The 17,350-nt window shown below is 37.4% G+C and overlaps 1 protein-coding gene across 2 annotated transcripts in view; it reads left to right on the top strand.

Annotated features, from left to right (window-relative positions):
• Window positions 1-17,350, top strand: part of CUBN (cubilin) — a 284,543-nt gene that overhangs the window by 19,805 nt on the left and 247,388 nt on the right. For both annotated transcript variants that reach the window (XM_023256399.2, XM_003988129.5), the window contains exons 8-14: window positions 143-305; window positions 3,096-3,227; window positions 4,093-4,188; window positions 6,199-6,317; window positions 6,501-6,687; window positions 7,843-7,955; window positions 10,519-10,753. In XM_023256399.2, the coding sequence (XP_023112167.2) occupies window positions 143-305; window positions 3,096-3,227; window positions 4,093-4,188; window positions 6,199-6,317; window positions 6,501-6,687; window positions 7,843-7,955; window positions 10,519-10,753 (1,045 nt within the window). The remainder of the gene's footprint in view (window positions 1-142; window positions 306-3,095; window positions 3,228-4,092; window positions 4,189-6,198; window positions 6,318-6,500; window positions 6,688-7,842; window positions 7,956-10,518; window positions 10,754-17,350) is intronic.

The following is a 17,350-nucleotide window of genomic DNA, read 5'->3' as shown; positions in this document are numbered from 1 at the left end:
GGAAGAAAAAGAGAAGCCACTCAATTGGCCTTATGGAAATGAACGCTAGAGGATAAACAGTCGGGGGCTTGGTGAGATTTTCAAAAGCTTTTCTTGCTTATTTTCCTGATTGCTTTGATTCACACTCTTGTCATTCTGCCAGCCCATGTACAGCTGCATCTGTGACGCGGGGTGGACGTCCCCGCCGAACAGCTCGGCCTGCCTGCTGGACATCGACGAGTGCAGCCTCCAGCCTGCGCCGTGTTCCACACTTGCCCAGTGCTTCAACACCCCAGGCTCCTTCTACTGCGGGGCCTGCCCGACAGGTATGTGGGCTCGGCCACGCCCAGCCACGCAAAGTGCCAGAACAGCTTTCCTTCCCCGGCCAACAGATAAGGAGACCGTTCTTAGGAAGCATCCCAATCCCATCTCAGGTTCTGTTTCCCTACATCGCACTGCAGGCCGTCTTCCTTCTGTAATAATTCAGCCTCAGAAATCAGAGGGCCAGAGCCAAACACTGCGGGGCAGGGTTAGCCGGGGAGGTGGTGAGGTCAGACATCTGATCCTTAAGGCCATCAACTGACTAGACCTGCTCTCTTCCCACCTTACTGGCCAGGTGTTTGTACTAGGCAGATTAGTTCACCTCTTAGTGTCGCCTCTAGAGCCCCTGTAGTTCTCACCAGGGCACGTCACTGGAAGGCCCTGTGGCCTTGCTGTAAAGAGGGATGTCTGACTCCAGCTCAGCCCCCCAGAGACCGAATCTCCAGGCCAAGTCACTGAAAACATAGACTCTGGACTCAGAGACTGCTTGGGCTTGAGTCCACGCTTCATCTCTCACCATATGAGATCATTATCATCCACTCAGCGCATGTTTGTAGAGCCTACTATGAGCAAAGAAAGCACTAGCTGGGTGCACGGGTAAGCAGTTTACCAGACCTCAGGGAGTCTCCAAGGCCCGTTGGCACTCCTCGTGTGTTGTTAGAAGGTGGAACATGTAAGAGAACGTAATAGCAGCTGTTCTTCCATGAAAACCTCACTGAGACACTGTGCTAGGCAAATTTCGATTCTTACAACTGTGACAAAATCAAGAAATGTTAGAAATTAGTATTATTCCCACTTTAAATGATAGGATCTTGACACTTGGAGAAGGTAAAGAACTTGTCCCAAATCCCATAGTCGGGATTCAAACCCAGATCTGTGGATCTGAGCTGAGCTGCAATGGAGCTGAGCTCCATTGTTCTGTCTGATCAAGGGAAGCACACACACCCGTTGCTTCCTTTTGTGACTGTTGGTTTAGTGACTTTCTTCATGGTACATGGTTAGATCTTGTGTAACTAGAAAGAAATTGAAAAAAACCGCATGAAGACTTTTTCCCTCTTAGGTCTCAGGGGCACATAAAATTAGCAAATAACCACATTCTTGAAGGTAATTTGCCAGTGACAGTCTTTAAAAACTAGAAATCGGAAAAATAAATTATTTGAATTAAAGGATTCTTCTTTATATCGTTGTAGAGAAAAAAGAAAAACAAAAGCTTTTTGTTTTCCTGTTAATGACCTTATTTTTTCCCTGCCTATTAAAGTAATACATGCTGCTTATAAAATATAAAGAAACTTTAAAAATATGAAAATAAAACAGCAAAAAATACCCATAGTCTTATCACTCAGAGGGCCACCATTGACATGTGGATGTATTTCCAGCTTTCTTCTGTGTATTCATTTCTTCACCCACAAATACAATAATTTTCTTAGGTAGGGTTTTAGAGAGGGACTGTTTCAGTCAATGAAAAGAAATAATTTTTTTTTAATTTTTTTTTATTATTTTTTATTAAAAAAATTTTTTTCAACGTTTATTTATTTTTGGGACAGAGAGAGACAGAGCATGAACGGGGGAGGGGCAGAGAGAGAGGGAGACACAGAATCGGAAACAGGCTCCAGGCTCTGAGCCATCAGCCCAGAGCCTGACGCGGGGCTCGAACTCCCGGACCGCGAGATCGTGACCTGGCTGAAGTCGGACGCTTAACCGACTGCGCCACCCAGGCGCCCCAAGAAATATTTTTTAAAAATGTAAAAGGTTTTAAACATTCTTATAATTTTAATCGTTATTATAGGAGTAATACAACTCAAGGTAACAATGGATACAAGCAGAAATATCAACAGTAAAATGACACTCTCTCTTCATCTTCAGTCTCGTGCTCTGAACGAGACCACTGTGAACACATGTTCTCTCTCCTCTTCTTCCTTTTCCTTCTCTCCTACAAACACATAGACACATATGCAGGTTTTTAAAAAATTCTTTCTCCAAATTGGGATCATTCTTTGCATATTCTTCTAAAAGTTTGTGTTATTAGCTAATGTATATATTTTAAAAATGTTAAATATGTGCATGTTATTTAAAATATTTGTTTAGTATTCAACGGTAAACATGAGTCCTAATATATTTAATCATATTGATGATCAAGAGGGTGCCCCCCCCCCTTTAAACAACACTGCAGTAGACCTCTGCTTGCCTACATCTGTAGATGCTGGCAGTTTTATCACTGCAAGAGAGTTTTTAGAAGTGGACTTGTTAGTCAAATATATATATATTTATATATGTAAATATATATATGTGTATATACATATACACACATAAATATATACATATATATTTATATTTTAAAGTTTATTTATTTTGAGAGAGACCAGTGAATTGGGGAGGAGCAGAGAGAGGGAGAGAGAGAGAATCCCAAGTAGGCTCCACACTGTCAGCACAGAGCCCCAGGGTGGGGCTCCATCTCACGAACCGTGAGATCATGACCAAAGCTGAAATCAGGAGTTGGACATTTAACCGACTGAGCCACCCGGATGCCCCCAAAGGTATATATTTTAAAAAATTTAAATGAGTACCGCTAGATCTATTTCCAGATAGGTTTTACTAATTATAGACTTCTGACTAAAAGCATATGAGAACCTCACCTGCCCGCCTCTTTGCCAGAATTTGTTTTTAAGAATGAAAATCTCATTTTAATATGTAGTTTCTTAGAGTGAAGCAAATTTTTATGTATCTTTGGCTATATGCGTTTCTTCGTTGTTAACTTGTCTATAGAGCTAACTTTTCAAATCTTCTGTTTTTTCTAGGCTGGCAAGGAAACGGATACAGTTGCCAAGATATCAATGAATGTGACATAAATAATGGCGGTTGTTCTATGGTTCCACCTGTTACGTGTGTGAATACATTTGGGTCTTACCACTGTCAGGCCTGTCCACCAGGTGCTACGCCAAATTTCCCAACACCATTATAGGCAAAACATACATTTGGAAACATGGTCTTGTGCTTCATTTTAAATATGACTCTGTCTAAGGAGATGTACTGAGCAGTGCAGAAAGTTTTATTTAACTTACAGATTCAGGGCACATTAGGTCAGCTCTATTATAAAAAGCAATAACAAATATTTTTAATACCAGTGGAAAACAACAAAACTTTATAAATTGTGAAATAGCCTCTGGAGATAATGCAGAATTTGAAAAATTTTCTCTGTGGATCACAGACCTACAGCTTCATTGTTCCCACAAATACTCATGAGATGTTTTGCATATAAAGTTTACTCAGTAACAGGCAGACTAGTAGGCATATAATACCTGTTCAGAGTTTCTCTTCTCTTCTGGAAAGAAGTCATTACTGGTATTCTGTGATCTAAACTGAGTGACTATCCAAGAAGTTCATGGAGTTCTAAGGGATAAACTGAAACCCTATTTGCTTTATTAAGTTAGTTCTTGGGACTTCTACAGTAATTTAGCTCTTAGATCATTAAAGTCACTGTAATTAGAAAATGTCAACTTGCTTAGTGTCAGCAACTGTCTTAGTCTACCAGTAGTTTCATGCATCTTTTCATCTTTATTCATTTCCTTTTTTGTCCTTAGAAACACCATTAGAACATGGTTTCTGCAGTCAGTTTCCCAAATGGTTGTCCTTTTTCTTAACGATAGGAATTTGTTTATGGCACTTCATATTTACCTTTTCTGTTGTGATAATAGAAGCTCTCTGGTTGGATTTCATGATGTTTGCTTCTTGGATTGGGATTCTTCTTCCATCTTCTTAATGTTGTTTGTCATGCCCTGTTCTCTCTGTGATCAGGGTACCAAGGCAATGGAAGAGTGTGCACGCTCGTCAATGTGTGCTTGGTCGATAATGGAGGCTGCCACCCACATGCGTCATGCTCCTCAATTCTAGGTAATGACTCCCCTCTGCCTCTGGTTTGGGGTATTTCAATATGGCCTTCTGAAACAAATCAACATTTTGAAAACAATCCTCTAACCTCAAAGTTCTTATTTTGATCTTCAAACCAAAAATAATCCATGTTTTAAAACTATACGTTTGGATTTTTTTTTTTTTTAATGTGATAGACTATGCTCTTTGTGGTCTGGTCTAAATTAGCAATATTTCCCAAGATAATCAAGCCAGCTAATTAAATTTATGACTGTGTTTGAGCACATAGGAAGGAGAAAAGGAGGAAGGACCACCTGTCAACTCCTTCTAAGGCCTCTTTCATTTCTATGCTATTGGCCAGGACTGAGCCCTGTTGCTTAACCCTGGCTGCAAGTCAGGCTGGGAAATGTAGTTTATTTCAGGAGCTTATGCCCTCAGTTAAAAAAGAATTCACCATGAAAGAATGGAAACATGGATCTAGGGGGATAACCAACAGTGTTTGCAATGCTGTGTAAAAGAAGTTTCACCTCCTATAATTTAAAAAATATATATTGCTTGAGGCACCTGGGTGGCTCAGTTGGTTAAGCATCTGACTTTGGCTCAGGTCATGATCTCACAGTTCATGGGTTTGAGCCCCGCACGGGACTCTGTGCTGACAGCTCGGAGCCTGGAGCCTGTTTCAGATTCTGTGTCTCCCTCTCTCTCTGCCCCTCCCCACCTTATACTCTCTCTCTCTCAAAGATAAATAAACATTAAAAATTTTTTAAATATATATTGCTAAATTTTCTCACAGAAATGTATCAGTTTATACTTGCCAACAGTGTATGAAACTACGTGTTTCCCACTCTTGGCAATAATGGATACTACTGTTATTTTTCATTTTGGTCAAGTTTACAGGCAAAAATTGCCTTCCTATTATTTTGATTTTGACTACATCAAAATTACCTTTTTGATGACTAATAATTAATAATTTTTATATTTTACTGCCTTTATTTTTTTTATGTACTAAGAATAATATCTCATTATCTGTTTTATGGTTTACATGTATTTTCCTTGGCATATTGTTTTTATTTTAATTTTGTGGTGGTATTTTCTATTTAGAAGTTTAAAATTTCTATGTAGTCAAAAAGGTAAATCTTTTTTTATAGGATTTTCTCCTCTTAGAATTAGGCTTTTCCTACCGAACTCTAAAAATAGTCAGGTGCTTGTTCTTTTATACTTTCTTTTATTTTTAACATTAAGATCTTGGGTCTTTTTAAGATTTATTTGTATCTATGGCATCAAACATTTTGCTTGATAGTTTTGTTCAAATGGGTGGCTCCAACTTCATTTATTGAATAAAGTATCATATCTCTTGCTATTTCCAAATACTACTTTTATTTTTACGAGTGATATATGTGATACATATATAAGCACATATGTAAAAGAATATAGATGTATACACACACATACATGTACATTTATGACTATTTAAATGTTAAATGATTCAGAGCATACTGAAATGGTTAAGAACATGGATTCTAGAAAAATAATGCTTGGATTTTGATTTTCTCCCTGGCTTCACTGTATTCCAGCTGTGTGTCCTGGGTCAAGCCACCTAACCTTTTTGTGTTTTGTTCTCATCTATAAACGGTCATTAAAAGAGTACCTATTTACAGTCCATATAGGGCCAGTGCTTGCAACAGATACCGTCTTTTTTCATAAGAATATTCTTTTCTCTCAACCCCTCCGTGAGAAACTCTTTTTTCCCTTAGCGTACCTCACATTTGTACGCAACTCAGGACTGTGACATATGGACTGACAGCACCAACGTCAATTTGTGCACCAAGTATTGGAATGTAATGCCTTCTTTATTTTTAAGATGAAACATAGAAAAAGATCCTAATACTTCCTCTTTATAGTTGGCATGTCTGCCCCTAGGGATATGCAGACTTGATTTTGGCAATTCCTTGTCTAGACAACAGAGCCTCAGTTTTGTTACTGGGTCTGAATGAAGGAGACCTGTATTTACACTTCCATTTTTATTTCTGACAGGTTCTTTACCTCTCTGTACTTGTCTCCCGGGATATACTGGAAATGGCTATGGGCCAAATGGATGCGTGCAGCTCAGTAATGTTTGCTCGAACCACCCCTGTTTAAATGGACAATGCATTGTGAGTCCTTGTTCTTCCTTCCTTAGCCGTTACCATTTAAATGAATTATTACAAGAATTCTAGAAGGTGTGTGTGGCTCAACACCTGCTACATACATCACATAACCCTTCTTTGTTCTTTGAGTTGGCTCAACGTTTATCGTCCATTGATCTGTTTCATGGCATTATGGTTTTCTTTCCCTAGGAAACGGTTTCTGGTTATCTTTGTAAGTGTGAATCAGGTTGGGCCGGCATCAACTGTACAGAAAATATAAATGAGTGTCTGAGCAACCCCTGCTTGAATGGGGGAACTTGTGTGGATGGCGTCAATGCGTTCAGTTGTGAATGCACACGTTTCTGGACTGGATTTCTGTGTCAGATTCCCCAGCAAGGTATGCTCAGCGTCTCTTGTGCCACAGCTTAGAAGGATCATTCCTCAGTGAGTCCTGCTGCGGATTCTTCCACTTTCTTGTCTAGTTGCACAAATGCTTCCAACTAAGTCTTTCCTTCAAGCACTAGTATAGAATTTACAAGGTAAGTATTTATCTCAATTTAGGCCAAGAAGAACCTTCCTTCAAAGGAAGAAGTAAATTGGTATTTGCCATTTTTATTACGTCTGTTCTGAACACAGAGTATGCTAAGGTATTGTCATTTTCTAAGGGAAGTTTTCTCTACAGCAGCTGTTTAATCTCCCTATAATATTACTCATTAAATCGTATCACTCTCCTGCTCTAGAACATACAGTCACTCCCTGTTGCCTGTTAAAGATTGGGACTGTTTCTCAATTATCCTCTATAACTAGGCCTTACCCTATCCAATCAACCTTATTTTTCACTAGTTTCCTAATAATACTCCCTTTCCAATCTAGATATCTTTTCTTGTCACTTGATCCCATGTACCACCATGCTGTGTTCCAATATTTGAGATATTTATTTCTCCATACTTCTCTGAATTCTTCCATTGGTTCACATCCAAATGTATCTGTCCTTCAGGAGTACTTCACCTTCAAGCTTCAATCTCCTTCATCCAGCCTCTCTCAGAACTGATTACTCGTCCTCTCTCAGAACTCTTGATTCTGAATCAGCACGTCTATTGAGACCTCACTATGTGTTCAGGACTATGGTAGATGCTGTGGGAAAATAAGCATAAAACACTATCTCCACATATTACTTGCTGATCTTCTGGTTGAGGAGGCACATCTAATCCAAAATGGCAGAGGAGAGACAAGAAGTAGATAAGAACTAAGTTGCTTGGGGTCAAATCAAGTATCATGGAGGTGGAGAGAATGGGAGCCAGAGAAAACAAAAAGGGGCAGAGGAGGTTCGTGGTGGGGGCAAGGAAATCCCAAGTAGACTTCAAACAAGAGGTGGGATTTAGGCGGGTGTCCAAAGACAAAGGGGTGGGGGGAAGAGAGAACCACAGGGCATTTGTCTCCAATGTTAATCACTCAGACTTCTCTAATATTTCAGCAGCAAGGTTAGAGGGAGATACCTAGCCTCCTCCTTTTCAGAGTCTCTGTAACGAACAGCTCATCTTTCCCTTGGCAGTTTGTGGAGGGTCCCTCTCTGGGATGAATGGAAGCTTCAGCTATAAAAGCCCTGATGTTGGTTATGTGCATGATGTTAACTGCTTCTGGGTTATCCGAACTGAAGAGGGAAAGGTAAATGTAATAGCTCCTGTCGAAATGCACATTTCATTTATCTATGCGAACATGTAATATGTGTATATATTCCATAAAATACACATAGTGGTAAATCAACTATCATATATTGAGGACTTGCTCAGTGTCAGGCGTTGGGCTAGATATTTTATGCATCTTTTCTAAACCTTACACTGACTCTTTGAAAAAAGTAATAGTGTCCTTATTTTGTAGATAAGATAAGGGAAACTAAGAGAAGCTAAGTAATTTTTTAAAAGCATTTCTTAGCTGGTAATTAGAGGAATAGGATTTCAAAGTCAAGTTTGTCTGGCTTCAAAGTCCAGGCTTTGTCCAGTATGGATAATTCTCTGCAGGGATTGGCTGACTGCAAGCAGGGAATTTGTAAAGTCCTGCTCTCACTGAGACACTAGTGTTTGAGGAAGACCACTCAGTGTTCTGCTGATTATTATGCAAAAATAGGGACTGCTATTAAGATGGTTTTCTTAGCAGTGCTTCTTTGTGCCATTGGGTGTGCCATTGTGCTGTGCTAATTGCTTCACAGACATTGTGTCATTGTATTTTAACCCTTGTAGCCCTGAGAGATAAGAATTGTTACTCTCATTTTACTATGAGGAAATGGAGCCTAGAGCAGCTGACGAATTTGTCCAGGGTCACATGGTTTGTAAGTGGCCTGCAGTGACTCAAACCCAGGCCACTCAACTCTGATGACTCTGAACTGCTGCATGAACACTCCTCAAATTCAGATCTGACCCTGAAGTTTTTAGTTCTTCTATCCCCAGCATTCATTACTCAGACTTTTCCAAATATTTATTTCTCAACCAACTCCTGGACTCATTAAAATGAACTTGTGTGTCTGGATAGATAAGGTGTTCCCTTGCAATTCTGTGAACTTTTCCCTGTGAACTGATGTTACAGCGGGTCATTGTACAATGGTCACAACACATTTTTTCCCTTGAGAAGGGAGGATTCTTTGGAGCCTGGTGACCCTATAATAGCATAAACTCCAAAATCAATTTCCCAGTGGGTATGTTATGTGAATTTCCTTCCTTCCATTTAGTGTTCATGAATTCTATTTCCTGACATTGAAAACATTTTTCTTTCAAGAAAAGTCATTTTGTGAAAAAATGTTAATAGTTTTATTATCGATTTGTGAAATAAATTCAGCTGTTTTCCTTGGTTGTTTTGATTTTTAAATCTTATCTCCACAATTTGCACAATATAGTAGAAATTTTATAGAAATCAGGATAGTTCAGTTCATGAACATTTATTCAATTTTTATTGAAATTTCTTCAAGGACAAAAATGATGTAATGTTGGGTAACAGATCTTAAAAATACCCTAGCATAGAATTTCAAAAATATCCTGATATCCTTTTTCATTAGCTGAATGCTGTTGTTTTAGATCACGATGGATATCAAATTCAACAGCTTCCTTTTAGCAGTTTGGCTGTTTTAAATGATACTATCCAAAAAATTTTTATTATATGAATTATATCATTATATTTGAGTTTGTACATTCTAACATTTTAACTTGGAAATGTATGTTTGGGTTTATTCTCTTCTACTTGTATGCTCAGAACACTTCAGATTACTTTTTCCCTGTTCTCCACTCTTGGTGTCACCCGTCTCTTAATGATATCCAACCACTGAAGACTTGGGGACTTTACACATATCTATGCCATGCCTAGCTCAGTCTATACCTGAAGTTGTCAATCTGTTAGTATCTCATTAAGAGCTTCAGAGAACCCTCAGGAATCAGCATCTCCGGGGATCAGTGAACATTTGTGTGGATGCTGCACACTACAGATTATTCAGGTGATCAGGGTATACATTCTTGTGAATGGTAATATTTGTCAGTTAAACTTAATTCAAGGTAGGTTTTTTAGATGTCCATTGTATTTTACTGATTCCGAAACATGATTGTCAGCTCTACATTTGAAGTGCCTACGTTTAATGGACTTGACAGTTAAATGAAATCTAGGTACATATATTTCATTAACCAATTCAGTAACAACTCAGTGGGTATTTTCAGTTATACAAGATAAGTGAGTTCTAGAGATCTGTTGTTCAACATAGTGCCTATAGTTAACAGTGCGATATCATGCAGTTCAAAATTTGTTAGGACAGTGGATCTCATGTTGTGTTCTGACCACTAAAAGAAAAAAAGAAAGACGCAAGGAAACTCTAGGAGGTGTTGAATATGCCTAGCACACTGACTGTGCTGATGGCATCACAGGTGTTGGTATATGTCCAAACTCATCCAATTATACACATTTAATATGTATCGTTCTTTGTATATCAAGTATACCTTAATAAAGCTGTTAAAAATCTATTTCATTAACATCAAGATTTTTGATATATTTTGATATTGGCAGAAGCCTAAGCAATTTTTAACACAAGTTATTTAATAATATGTAGGGTTGTCATATGTGTTTGCAGATAATTGGGAAATTATAGATCTGTCTCTTAAAAGGTGAATTAATATGAATGCTTCCTTATTGGGAGAAATGCTTTAGAATTGACATGGAAGTGAAAAATAATGTATTGTGACCTTTATGTTTTTAGGTGCTGCGTATCACTTTCACTTTTTTCCAGTTAGAATCAGTGAACAATTGTCCACACGAGTTTCTTCAGGTTCACGATGGAGACTCCTCTGCAGCGTTTCAACTTGGAAGATTCTGTGGCTCTGTTCCCCCTCATGAACTCCTCAGTAGTGACAATGCCCTCTATTTTCATCTCTACTCTGAACATTTAAGAAATGAGAGAGGCTTCACAATAAGATGGGAAACACAGCAACCAGGTAAGTGTAAACAAAAAGAAAAATAGAGCAAAATCTTGAGATCAGTAAATTTTCTTGATTAGTATTAGGCTTGTGGATAACATTACATGTTTTGAGATCTAAGGATTATATAATACTTTTGTAATTCCTTTCACATCAAATAAATCTGCAATGCATTGAAATTTCATTTTGTGTTCAGAGATAATAAAATGTGGATGAATGAGAAAGATGAGAAATCATGAATCTGAATGGACCCCTTATGAAATTACTGAACAACATTTTTATAAACTTTACTAGTAAATTACTGCAGGGATATTGTTGATGACATTGTCTACTCCTTCACTTAGTATTCCTTATCTTAGTGACCATTTGATAATTCATTCTTTGCGTTGGTATTTTGCCTTTTGGAGCTCCACTTTTTTTTTTCAGCTTTTTACTATACACTTTATAAACATGTAAAAAAGTAAAGAGAGCAGTACACTGAAGCTCCAATTCATTCCTCAATAAATCTGTGCATTTATGTCTGGAATTTCTTATCTTTTCTATTGGTCTATTTATCCTTGTGGCACATTGGCTTAACTACTGAAATTTGAAATCTGGTAGTGTAAATCTTACAACTTTGTCTTTTATAATATGCTCAGTATGGGGCACCTTGTGGCTCAGTTGGTTGAGCATTCGACTCAATTTTGGCTCAGGTCATGATTCCAAGATTGTGGGATCAAGCCCCATGGGGACTCTGTGCTGAGCATGGGGCCTGCTTAAGATTCTCTTTCTCTCTCCCTTTGCCCCTCTCTGCTGCTTGTGTATTTGCTTTCTCTCTCTAAAAAAATTTAAAAAATATATACATATTTCTTATATATATAAAATATATTATATTTTAAATATATATTGTATTTTACATATTATATATATAAATATATATATATTATAATTTTAGAATCAATTTTTTAATTTCCCCCCTCCCCAGTCTTCTGGGATTCCTAAAAATATTGATCCTACCAATTTATGAACATGGACCACCTGTGTATTTATTTAGCCCTCTTATAATTTATCTTAGCGATGGTTTATAGATTCCATATATTTTGTTGTCTTTTTCTAGATATTGAATATTTTACATTATGTAAAATGACGCCATTTTCTAAAATGGCATTTTTATTTGTTGTTAGTATATAGAATTATGATGTATTTTTAAAAAATATTTGATTTTGAATCTAGCCACATTGCTTAATTCATTAATCAATTATAATGGTTTTTTTTAGTAGATTCTTTTGGATTTCTCTACATACACAGCTATGTTCTCAATGAATAAAGCCTGTTTTTCTTTGTTAAGAAACAAAATTTAATGGAGTAAATTTGAATCTAATTGTCTTTATGAAATAATTCTTGAATTGGTCAGGATCCCATCCAGCAAACAGAGGGGAGCCCTACGGAATTATATAAAATGAAAAGTTTTTATAGGAAGGAATGGCAAGGCAAGAAGTTATTAGCAAAAGAAAAAGATTGATCCAGGCAAGGTCTTCCCTTAGGGGGAAGAGTAAAGGGTCTGATCATGCAGATTACCTCATCTTCCTTTGGGAGATGGAGAAAGCCCATATGGCAGACTCATGGCGCTGAATGGAAAATTCCTGACTGACAGGTTAAGATTATATTTCCGGGGAAGGTTGAAAGTACAATTAGACTAGGTATTAAGCCCAAGTTTGAGGACTTGGCCTAAGTGGCACCATTTTGGGCTTGTGGTTTTCCTTGTAACACCTTCCTTTCCAATCTTTGTAACTATTATTTCTTTCTTTCCCTCAACTTATTTATTGCCCTGGCTAGGACATCCAGTACAATGCTGAACAAAAGTGGTGGACTGGGCATTATTATCTTGTTCCCAACCTCATGGGAAATGTTCAGTATTTCACCATTGAATATAATGTTTTAGCTGTAAGTTTTTGTAGATAACTTTTATCAGATTAAGGAAGTTTGCTGCAAATTACTATTACTGTATAATAAATGACCCACAAATTTAGTGTTGTAGAACATTTATCATTTTATTATGTTTCTGATTTTGTAGACCAAGAATTTGGAAAGAGACCAATTGTCATTTGATTTGGTGAGCAGTTATTACCAGATGTTGGCTGGGACTGTAGTCATCTAAAGGCTCAGTGAGGCTAGAAACCCAAGCTCGCTCAGTTGATGCTGGCTTTTGGATAAGAGTTGAACCAGGCTGTTGACTTGAGTGCCTACATGTAGCCCCTCTGTGATGTTGGTCTTAGACTAGTGGAACTTCTTTCGTGGTCCTTGGTTTTTCTTAGAGCAACCATTTCAACAGACATGGGCAGGTGCTGCATGGCTTTTTCTGACCTATCTTGGAAGTCATATTGTTATTTCTGCCATACTTTTAATTGGTTGAAGCACTCATAAGCCCACCCAGATTCAAGGGGAGGAGACATCGACCCCATCTCAATGGAAGAAGTGTCAAAGATATTTTGAATGCTTTTAAACCATCTTACTTTTTATCCCTAGCTTGTCAAGAGTTTTTGTCATGAATGGATGTTGAGGTATATTAAATACTTTTTCTAAATCTATGGAGATGATCAGATGATGCTTCTTTTATTTTTCTTCTCTCCTTTCCTTCTGGGATTCAAATTACACATATGCTGGAGGTTTTGACTATGTCTTATAGCTCTTATATTTTTTATTAGGCCTTCTAGAGTCTTTCCCTGTGCATATACAGCTTAAGATTCAGCTAAGGGCCCAAAGAAACTCCTATACCTTTTTGGGGTGCCATTGTCATGCAGCTGTCTTCTCTATAGTACCTTATTCGAAAATCCCAGCCACTCTAGTAGCCCCAAATTCTGAATTTTGTTTCTTTCACCCAGTAAGAGGATTGCTGCTCCTTGGACTCCCACTGCCCTGTGCTGTGTGTAATTTGGAAGCTGCCTGCAGGGAGAATCCTGGAAGGAACATGGGATTTATCACATGTGCTTCCCTTCCCTTCCCTCAAGATCACAGCCCTTCACTGTTTGCTTCTCAGTGCCTGAAAACAAAACTAAACAAACAATAATTCCTTACAATTACAGAATCCTAATCATTGCTCACATTTATTTATTACAGAAACTGCTGTTATCCCAGAGTCTAGATTTTGCTGTTTATATCCCATGTGCCATTCCTCATGCTGTAAACGGGTAGTTAAATCAAGCTAGAGGTTTGATCCAGTTCAGTTTTATTTTTGAGGAGACAAAAATAATCACATTAGAAGGTACTGGATATCCACTTGTCTCCCTATTATGACTGAAGCATTGATTTGAGTGTTTTGACTGTCCCTGGTTGATCTTTCCATTAGAAACCTTCACACTTTCTGTAATGGTCTTAGCAACTCTTAGGTTCATTGTTTAGGTTAGTTGTTCACTGGGGCTTTCAAAATGATGACAGTTGAATTTTATCATTTCTTCTTTATTTATTGTTTGGAGTTCTTCAATGGAGTTGAACTTTCTCATGTCAGCTATTTGGTTATGCTCCCATATAGATCATAAAGGAAACATAGGATACATGCTTGATTCTTTCTCCTAATATTTCTCCAGTATTCAAATTAATGACTTGGCTTCCTAGCTTTCTCCAGAATGAACAATTAGTCATTATTTCTTTTATTTTTTATTGATTTTAATACTCAGGAACGCACATTTTATCATATTTGATATAATCCATTCTAGACTTTTTAATGTTAAAATGTTCCATATTTGGCTAGTGGGAGAACTGATAATTAGTTTCTAAGCCTCTTTGACCCAATAGAAACCCAAGTTTCTGTTATCTTTAGAAACTTTCTCGCTTTCTGCCCTGAAAGATTTTCCAGGTTCTTCATACATATTTATTGTGTTAGGACCGGAACAGTTCATACTCCTCTACCGGGAAATGGTATTTAGGTTTCATAACCTGGGTGCTAGGAGTGGCTATTGCTACTAGACTGAACAAAGTCTCTAGAACTTTCAGTGGAAAGAACTGGGAAATATTTTTATTATTTTTAAAGGAAAGATATATCATGTATTCTTAGTGATCTTCCAAAATATTGGCATATTGAAATTACAGGTTTTTTAACTTTATGTTTGTACTTCTTCTCACTTCGTGAAAAATCCTGGTTCCCAGTGACATTCACATATTACCTATGTACCTAATCCTACTGTGTGAATTTTCAAAATAACAATACTAATATTATTACTAATAACATGATAACTGAAAGCCATTTAGTATTTCTCAATTATTCTTTTTGTACTTAATATATGTTTCACTCCAGTTCTGCAATCAAACTTTACAGTGTTTCAAAGCGTCTTGGAATATTTCTCCTCTCCCTGTTTAAACTGCTAGCTTAATATAGTCATTTCATTTTGCTTGTGATTTTAGAGATTTCACTTTTTCATTTTTATTGAATTTTGCTCTATCATTATGTGAAACATATTCATAGTTACAAAGCCAAATCAAACTTCATGTTAAATTTAGAGAAGTCTAGCTTTTATCCTTGTCCCTTCCATTTTATTCCTTTCTTCTCTAAAAGGTAACAATTTTGGGGGCACCTGGGTAGCTCAGTAGGTTAAGCATCTGACTCTTGGTTTTGGCTCAGGGTATGATCTCCTGGCTTTGTGGGTTCGAGCCTGGCATTGACCTCTGTGCTGGCAACGGGGGGCCTGCTTAGGACCCTCTCTCTCCCTTTCTCTCTGCCCTTCCCCCACTAGAGCTGTCTCTGTCTCTCTCAAAACAAATAAATAAATTTTTAAAAAAAGGTAACAATTTGTATTAGTCTTGGATTTATCCTTCCATTTCAAAACTATAAGCAGATAATCACATATAATCATATTTTTCCCTTTAAAAAAAGGTAACATACAATATACACTGGTTTGTAGTTTGCTTTTTCACTTGATGTGTCATAGAGACTAGTCCATAACTAGACCATAGTGTGCCATTAATAGACATCTCATACACTGTCTATTCAACCAGGACTTTCTTGTCGGATATTTGCCTTGCTTCCAGCCTTTTGGAATTCCAGATAGTACTGCGACAAAGTCCCTGTGAACTTGTCTTGTTGCATTTTTGCCAGTGTATCTTTGAGATCAATTTCTAAAAGTGTGGTTGCTTCGTCAAAAAATAAATGCCTAACTTTTTGCTAGACTTTGCCATAGTCTCCTCTGTAAGAGTTTTACTCTCTTGTGTTCTCATCAGCAATGTATGAGAGTGCCTGTCTCCCCACAGCACCGCCAGAATTTGTTTTCAATATTCTGGATATTTATCATTCTGAGAGCTAAGAAATGGTGTCTCAGCAAAGTTCTTATTTGTATGTCCCTTGTTGAGAGTGAGGCTGAACATCTTTTCCACGTAAAAGGACATTTGAATTTTTACCAGTGAACTCTTTGTTTATGTCTCTACTCCTTTTAGAAGCTCTTCATATATTAGAGATGTTAATTCTTTGTATTACATATTGAATTTTTTCCCCCAGGTCTCCATTAACATTTTACTTTGCTTATGGAATTGTAATTCTTTTTACCCATATGATAATTGAACTTCCAAATTTTAGGAAACTTCTCTGCCTCTGAGCAACTGAGGTGTTTTTGTATTAGGAACAGTGGGAATCATGTAACTAACTTGTCTCATTTTTTGCCTTGGCAAAAGACTTGTCTACTAAGTAACCTGCGTAGTTAGGTAGATCCCACATCTTGAATATCTGAGATACCACCTTATTTTATTTTTTCTAATTTATATTTACTACAGTCTAGATTTTTATTTAGTATCTCTATTTTTCAATTTTACATTAGTATTTCTTATAACCCATCACAGACTCTTCGTTAAGTAAATGTGAGTATTAATAAAGGAAAGAATCTGGGGGGGTAATTAATGGAGTGGTAGTGGAGTGGGTGTCACAAAGCCTGGTCCCACCTTTCTTTCACTCCATTCCTGAGCAAGGCAACTGCCCATGCATATTTGAATATGTTCAATTTATAAAATGAAGAGTTTAACTATTATCCTAATGTTAAGAAATTTTCTCACATGAAAAGTATGTAGCACTTAACTATTCTAATGTATGAAACAATCTGGTTTGTTGAAAGACATGGGGTAACGGAAGTTCTAGAACTTTTTAAGAGTTAAAAATAACTTTTTGGAGCACCTGGGTGGCTCAGTTGGTTAAGCATCCGACTTCGGCTCAGCTTGTGATCTCACGGTTCATGAGTTGAGCCCCATATCAGGCTCTCTGCTGTCAGTGCCCAGCCCGCTTCAGATCCTGTGTCCCCCTCTCTCTCTGCCCCTCCCCCACTTGAGCATGCGTGCTCTGAGTCTCTCTCTCAAAAACAAATGAAAAAACTTTACAAAAAAGAGAACTCTTTAAGAACCAGAACTTGTAAAATTTATGCAGAAATTAATCTCCCTCAAAGTGAAAACAATATATCTATTATCTCATTATTCATCCCTCAGACAGTTCAGCACTGTATTTTAAAATCATATCACCATGTAATAGCTGATAAGCACAGAGCTCAATGCATGTGACTCATTCATTTATCAGTTAATATTCCTAGATTTATAACTGTATCAAATTGGAAAACTGAAAGCCTTGTTTAATTTATGAGGGTGTCCCAAATTGTATTTAGATATTTC

Source organism: Felis catus, chromosome B4 (assembly GCF_018350175.1).
Source record: "Felis catus isolate Fca126 chromosome B4, F.catus_Fca126_mat1.0, whole genome shotgun sequence".
Lineage (NCBI taxonomy): Eukaryota > Metazoa > Chordata > Mammalia > Carnivora > Felidae > Felis > Felis catus.
Note: the sequence above shows the minus strand (reverse complement) of the source record. Positions and strands in the feature narration are given on the sequence as shown.